The 7,996-nt window shown below is 51.1% G+C and overlaps 1 protein-coding gene across 1 annotated transcript; it reads right to left on the reverse strand.

Moving 5' to 3' along the window:
* LOC122946817 lies at window positions 1-5,371 on the reverse strand. The gene is made up of 2 exons (XM_044306662.1): window positions 3,461-5,371; window positions 1-330 (listed from the first exon to the last, which is right to left on the reverse strand). Exons 1-2 carry the CDS (start codon window positions 4,836-4,838, stop codon window positions 326-328), a joined length of 1,383 nt encoding a protein of 460 aa, XP_044162597.1. The 5' UTR covers window positions 4,839-5,371; the 3' UTR covers window positions 1-325.
* Between the last annotated feature and the right edge of the window lie 2,625 nt (window positions 5,372-7,996).

Here is a 7,996-nt window from a genome sequence, read left to right on the forward strand (position 1 = left end):
CTTTACTCTGACCAATAGCAGCAAAGAACAAATAAAAATATTGACACATGTCATCAGCCCCTCCCCATAGTCTCTCTATAACAGGCCACACCGCCTGCAAATCCTCCTCTTTCTTTGTAAAACCGAACAGTCCAACCGAACCGCCAACCAGGAACCGGAACAGCCTGGGAAACAAAAGCGCCATCCATCCGGAAGCGAACAGGAACACCAGGAACAACCTTGAAGAACCTCCTGAAGCTGTCCACGTCACATGACCGGCTGGAACCGAACTGCCGACCCTCCGAACCAGGACGTAGAACAAAGGACACCACGGAACTGACCGATCTCAACCTGAAAAAAGGCGAAAACAGAACCATGATAGAAGCAAAGTGGTGCATGGTATGCACAAACAAATGGTTGCGACAAACCTACTCAGGAAAAAACTCATAGAGTTAAATCAATATGCAAATGACATACAATCAAAATCATTCCAATATTAAACTCACATAGGGAGGGAAAACGTAGGGTGGGCAATACTCGCCTCCGTGTCTTTAATAAAATCATGACTTTACGTCATGAAATAGGAAAATCACCTGATTTTATTACAAGACCCGGAGGCTCATATTGCGAGTTCAAAGTTAAGACAAATTTTCAATGATTGACGAGAAAACGTGAGGACCTGGACGGAAGTAAAATTCTCTGAATGTGGACACTCTGGACCAGTCTGCCAACTTTAAAATGTCCTCCAACCTGGCGCCAGACACCGCCAAAGAGGTAGCGGATGCCCCCCTAGCGGAATGTGCCGAAAAAATGGAAGTGTCCACGCCCGCCAATTCCATGATCCACTTCATCCACCTAGCCAGCGTGGGAGTGGACACCGGGGCGAAAGGACGAATGGTAGAGAGGAAAAGATGAGGAAACTCCCGTGAACGATGAAGGGAAGTTCGAGCTTCATACTCCTTGAGGCATTCCACCGGACAGAGAGAAGGTGAGGCCGGGAAAGCCGGATAAGCGACTGAGCGTATGTGAGACTTGGTCCTCCTAGAGATGTCAAAGGAGACCCCCTCCGGAGTATACGAGCGGGCATCATAATCCAAAGCCCGGACGTCGGACACCCGCTTGCAGGAAATTAGACAGAAAAGAGTGACGAGCTTCGCCGACAGTTGCCTCAAGGACAGGTCTGAATTCTGAGGCCAAGAAGATAGAAAGGAAAGGACACAAGACACGTCCCAAGTAGCCGAAAATCTGGGTCTAGGAGGCCGAGACATCCGAGAGCCGCGCAATAGACGGCATACCAAAGGATGTTGCCCCGCAGGAGTACCATCAAACCCCTGGTGGGACGCAGAAATGGCCGACCTGAAAAGGCTGATCGTGCGATAGGCCTTGCCCTGGTCGAAAAGAGAAGACAGGAAGTGCAAGATCTCCGTCACAGGTGCCGAAACGGGATCCAAGTTCCTAGCCACGCACCAGCGATCCCAAGATCCCCAGGCAGATCTGTAAGATCTTCTGGTCCCTGGGGCCCAGGCATTCTCCAAAAGGACTCTAGCTGTTCCCGAAACTCCCGGGACCTCCCAGGGTCCCCTGAAACTCGACACGCCAACAGGCGCAGAGATCCGTCCAGGAGAAGAGGATGCAGCTGGTGATTCGGACCTCGGAGGAGAGTCTGAGAAGTCGGGAGCAGGTACGGGGTCTCTATCATCATCTCCAGAAGGTGAGGAAACCACGACTGGGAAGTCCAAAACGGGACCAGCAGAACCAGATCCGCTGAATGACGGCGTACCTGAATCAGGGTCCTGGGAATCAGTTGGAAGGGGGGGAATGCGTAGAGCAGACCCCGCGACCAATCCTGCAGGAACGCGTCCACAGCTTCGGCCTCTGGGTCCGGGCGCCAACTGTAGAAACGTGGCAGCTGCGTGTTCAAGCGGGAGGCAAACAGGTCGATACAGCAATGCCCCCAAAGAGACGCTAAGGACCGGAACACCGCTGGATCTAACTGCCAATCGCTGGAGTCGGAGAGATATCGAGAACTCCAATCTGCCCGAATGTTCTGGACGCCCGGAAGATATTCCGCCAAGACAATCAACTCCTTGTCCAGACAGTAGTCCCAGAAATCCTTCGCCAACCGAGATAGGATGGTGGAACGTGTACCGCCCATGCCATTGATGTAACGCACTGCCGACACGTTGTCCATGCGAAGTTGAATGCAGGCCTTGGCCGTGTCTCTCGTGAAACTCCTGATTGCGAACGAACCTGCCAACAGTTCCAGCGCATTGATATGGAATCCTGCTTCGTCCGCTGACCAGCCGCCTCCGGTCGAGATCCCCTCGCAGTGAGCTCCCCAGCCCGACAGGCTGGCATCCGAATCCACCACGAAGTCCGGACGATGACCGAAAATGGCTTTGCCGTTCCAAGCTCGTAAATTGTGGATCCACCAGGACAACTCCTCCTTGGTTTCCTCGTCCAGGGAAATCCAATCCGCATAGGAAGCTCCTTTCCGGAGGTGGGAAATCTTCAGACGCTGGAGGGCCCGGTAATGTAGTGGGGCTGGGAAGACCGCCTGGATAGATGACGCTAGAAGCCCTATGATCCTGGCCAGTTGACGCAACGGGATCTGGGAGGACGACTCGGCTCTGCACAATTCCTTCCGAATGGATCGAACCTTGGACGGTGGTAGGCTGAGAGTCCCCACCGTGGAATCCACCAGAAACCCCAGGAACTCCATCTCGCGAGCCGGGATGAGACAGGACTTCTCCTGATTGAGAAGGAAACCCAGCTCCAACAGGAGATCCATAGTCCAGCGAAGATGAGTCAGCAACACCGCATGATCCTGTGCCATGATCAGGATGTCGTCCAGATAGACGATGAGGCGAACTCCCCGACTGCGCAGCCAGGCCATAGCAGGGCGCATCAGCTTGGTGAAGCACCACGGAGCTGAAGAAAGGCCGAAAGGGAGGCACGTAAATCGCCAAACCCTGTCCTTCCAAAGGAAACATAGAAGGTCCCTGGACGCGTCCTCGACAGGGACGGTAAGATAAGCGTCCTTCAGGTCCAACTTGACCATCCAATCGCCCACTTGAAGTAGGTCCCGAAGGAGATGGATGCCCTCCATCTTGAAATGGCGGTACCTGACGAACGCGTTGAGAGCGCGTAAATTGATGACGGGCCGTAGCTGGCCCCCTTTTTTCGCCACCAAGAAAATGTTGCTGATTACCGCGCCAGTGGATGCCGGAGCCGGCTCTATGGCCCCTTTGCGGGAGAGATCTGATAGCTCTGAGTCCACAAGTATGCGGCTCTCTACCGACAGCACTGCCGGGTGTGGGGGCGGAATGGACAGATGAGAAGATGTCAGCTCTATGTGGAAACCCCTGACCGTGGAGAGAATCCACTGGTCCGAGGTGATGCGCGACCAAGCTCGAGAAAAGAGCCGGAGTCTGCCCCCTACACAAACAGGCAAAGAATTGAAATGAGGCATCGGTCTTACCATAAGGTCGTCTGGAACCAGGGTTTCCTCTGTATCCTCTAGGCCTCCAGGATCCTCCCCGGGAAGGGAAAAAGGATGATGACTCTCGCCTCTGCTCCTGGAACGCAGGTCTCTGGGAGAAGGAGCCTCTGCCCGTAGCACGGGACTGAAAATGGGCACGGCCGGACAGACGGCCCCTGAAACTGCCGGCCCTGGTAGAGACCCTACCGTGAAACACCCGCTTCAATGAACTTTGGGCCTTATCGAGTGCTGTAAACGCACCGACGAACCGACCTAAGTCTTTAATAAAGGACTCGCCAAACAGCAGGCCCTGTGCCTCCTTACCGGCTTCGGTAAGCGCCAAGTTGGAGAGTTTAGGCTCAACCTTGAAAAGTATGGCCTTGCGCCGTTCAATAGCCAGGGACGTGTTAACGTTTCCTGCTACGCAAATCGCGCGCTGCACCCACTCGCGCAGCTCTAGAGGGTCTACCAGCTTACCCTCGACCTTGGCAACCTCGGCCAAGTCGAAAATCTTTGCCAGTGGGCCAAATATGTCCAGGAGCTTGTCCTGACACGCACGCAGGGCTGACTCCAGACCCTTTCTCGGATTCCACCCAGATTTGGCGAGGAATTGGGTCATTTTGGGGTCTACCACTGGAGTCTCGCAAACCCTGTTCGGGATTATGGGTCTGGGGCATTCTGCCCTAAGCTTGTTGCGCGCCTCTTTGGAGAGGGGGCAACGCACGCGGGCCTCCAAATATTTGGAGACGTGCTCCAACGGCAACCACTCCGCAGACCGAGGGTGGTGTAGGGAATCCGGGTCAAAGAGCGGTTCCCCTGATGGGTCTGTCAAGGACACATCTGCTGCCGAAAACCTGGAGCTGCACCCGGGTAAGGGGTTATCTTCCATGACCCCTGATGGGTCCTCCTCTGCCTCCTCAAAGGCGTCATCTAAAGCCTCCTCCTCAGAACCGATCTCAGAATCGGTATCCGTTTCCTGCAGTGCTCTAGCACTTTTCCAGTTCCGCGTGCGTTCTGCCCGACGCGTACGGGCTCTCTTGCGCGGACCAAGCGCGCCAACATTGGTGGAAACATCATCACCCATACTATTCCTTTTTCTGGAGGCAGAAATCACTGGCCCGGTGGGTGGGGACACCGTGACGGGCTGCGGGGTTTGAGAGGTAACTGGATGGGCCGCAAGGGCCTGGGCAATAGTCTGGGAGATGGCGGAAGTCATAGATCCCATGGCTGCAGCAATGGCGCTAGATATGGACGCCTGAAAATCCGTATCATGACCGCCAGGGATCGGGGCATGACCATCTTCCCCTGAAGGGGTTAATTCCATTAGAGGAAGATCCTCCTCTGCAGGGCCCTGGGCAGCATGCACATTCTTAGGCATGATGGCACTATTAATGCTGGCAAAAAATATATAAGCTAACTGCAGAATTAATGATAGGGGACACTAGATGGGGAAGGCTGGCAGAGGGGATTTGCCCCAAGACCAGTAGAGGGATAGAAATCGCTAAGGCAAAACCTGCAAGAAAAACCGAGGACGCAGCAATGCGGCCGGAGCTCCGATAGCGATGACGTCACAAAGCGGAAGCGGAAGTGCCCGAGATCTCGCGAGATCTCGGGCGCGCCTGCCAGGAAGAGCCGAGGGAGACGCCGCAGCCGCGCTGAGGTAAGCGGCGGGAAAAAAGACCCGCCAGAAAAGGAGGAGGAGCAGAAGAAGGGTACCGAGGGGCGCAGTAAGCGCGGGGTATAAACGGAGCGCAACTAAAGGGGAGCGCAGAGTAACCTCCTAAATGCCCGCAGGCGAGGAGGAAACAAGGGAAAACCCAAGTTCACAAACAGAAACCCAAAGCACATATATATATATACAGCAATAAATATAGCAATAAATGGCCCCAAAGCGCCCCAAAAGGGGGGAAAAAACCAAAACAAGATAAACCAAAGCCAAACAGTATCACTATAAATACATGTGAGTCATAATGACATGAACAGAAAATTCTCAATACTTATCTCTGCGGTCAGCAGCAAAGAAAGAGGAGGATTTGCAGGCGGTGTGGCCTGTTATAGAGAGACTATGGGGAGGGGCTGATGACATGTGTCAATATTTTTATTTGTTCTTTGCTGCTATTGGTCAGAGTAAAGAAGGAGAATAGCAATATGAGCCTCCGGGTCTTGTAATAAAATCTGTATGTAGTGAGCTCCATCTAGTGGTGGCTGTATAATCAGTATGTAGTGAGCTCCCTCTAGTGGTGGCTGTATAATCTGTATGTAGTGAGCTCCCTCTAGTGGTGGCTGTATAATCTGTATGTAGTGAGCTCCCTCTAGTGGTGGCTGTATAATCTGTATGTAGTGAGCTCCCCCTAGTGGTGGCTGTATAATCTGTATGTAGTGAGCTCCCTCTAGTGGTGGCTGTATAATCAGTATGTAGTGAGCTCCCTCTAGTGGTGACTGTATAATCTGTATGTAGTGAGCTCCCTCTAGTGGTGACTGTATAATCTGTATGTAGTGAGCTCCCTCTAGTGGTGACTAAATAATCTGTATGTAGTGAGCTCCCTCTAGTGGTGACTGTATAATCTGTATGTAGTGAGCTCCCTCTAGTGGTGGCTGTATAATCTGTATGTAGTGAGCTCCCTCTAGTGGTCACTGTATAATCTGTATGTAGTGAGCTCCCTCTAGTGGTGACTGTATAATCTGTATGTAGTGAGCTCCCTCTAGTGGTCACTGTATAATCTGTATGTAGTGAGCTCCCTCTAGTGGTCACTGTATAATCTGTATGTAGTGAGCTCCCTCTAGTGGTGACTGTATAATCTGTATGTAGTGAGCTCCCTCTAGTGGTCACTGTATAATCTGTATGTAGTGAGCTCCCTCTAGTGGTGGCTGTATAATCTGTATATAGTGAGCTCCCTCTAGTGGTGGCTGTATAATCTGTATGTAGTGAGCTCCCTCTAGTGGTGACTGTATAATCTGTATGTAGTGAGCTCCCTCTAGTGGTGGCTAAATAATCTGTATGTAGTGAGCTCCCTCTAGTGGTGGCTAAATAATCTGTATGCAGTGAGCTCCCTCTAGTGGTGACTGTATGATCTGTATGTAGTGAGCTCCCTCTAGTGGTGGCTGTATAATCTGTATGTAGTGAGCTCCCCTCTAGTGGTGGCTGTATAATCTGTATGTAGTGAGCTCCCTCTAGTGGTGACTATAATCTGTATGTAGTGAGCTCCCTCTAGTGGTGGCTGTATAATCTGTATGTAGTGAGCTCCCTCTAGTGGTGGCTGTATAATCTGTATGTAGTGAGCTCCCTCTAGTGGTGACTGTATAATCTGTATGTAGTGAGCTCCCTCTAGTGGTGGCCGTATAATCTGTATGTAGTGAGCTCCCTCTAGTGGTGGCTGTATAATCTGTATGTAGTGAGCTCCCTCTAGTGGTGACTGTATAATCTGTATGTAGTGAGCTCCCTCTAGTGGTGACTGTATAATCTGTATGTAGTGAGCTCCCTCTAGTGGTGGCTGTATAATCTGTATGTAGTGAGCTCCCTCTAGTGGTGACTGTATAATCTGTATGTAGTGAGCTCCCTCTAGTGGTGGCTGCAGGCATGCAGAAATGTCAGTGCAGGGATTGGATCTTTCTATGAAGAACATAAGAATGATCATATCCTTCTATTGTCATGAACGCCAGGTTGTCAACTCTTACCTGCACTGACACACTGTAACAGACCCCACATCTTAAGAACTAAAACGAGCAGAAGAAACCTTTGTGCAACAATTATGTCCAATGGCAGGATGTTTGAGCAGTGACTGCAGGGAGAACAGGGACATTACAGAGCAGCAAGTGACAGTGAGTAAAGCAGAAACCCTTTATATAATTATGCAGGACAGATTACTGTAAACTGGTGAAACTGGGAAGATAGTCCCCGGAAACTGGTATTACCTTACACCTAAATTTTTACAGAGACAGACAGCACTCCGTTTATGCTTATGAAATCAGTGAATTTTTTAATATTATTCAGCCAGTCATAATTAAGCAACGTTTCGGGTCATAAGAAAGACCCTTCATCAGGCCACTCTGCTCAAGTTCCTGAGGTGGAGTCGGGAATAAACCTAGACATGCACCCGAAAGTGGTCGAACTATAGGTGTCCGTGATGTGACCCGACTAATTAAGACTTATATATTACACCAGCATCCCGTATGAATCATACTAAAATGGCTGATAACAGGAGGCAATAGACTGTATTCTCCTGTCCTACAGTCATCCTCTCCCCTGAAATGACTGATAACAGGAGGCAATAGACTGTATTCTCCTGTCCTACAGTCATCCTCCCCCCTGACATGGCTGATAACAGGGGGCAATAGACTGTATTCTCCTGTCCTACAGTCATCCTCTCCTCTGAAATGGCTGATAACAGGAGCAATAGACTGTATTCTCCTGTCCTACAGTCATCCTCCCCCCTGAAATGGCTGATAACAGGGGGCAATAGACTGCATTCTCCTGTCCTACAGTCATCCTCCCCTGAAATGGCTGATAACAGGGAGCAATAGACTGTATTCTCCTGT

The sequence above is a fragment of the Bufo gargarizans genome, chromosome 9 (genome assembly GCF_014858855.1).
Source record: "Bufo gargarizans isolate SCDJY-AF-19 chromosome 9, ASM1485885v1, whole genome shotgun sequence".
Lineage (NCBI taxonomy): Eukaryota > Metazoa > Chordata > Amphibia > Anura > Bufonidae > Bufo > Bufo gargarizans.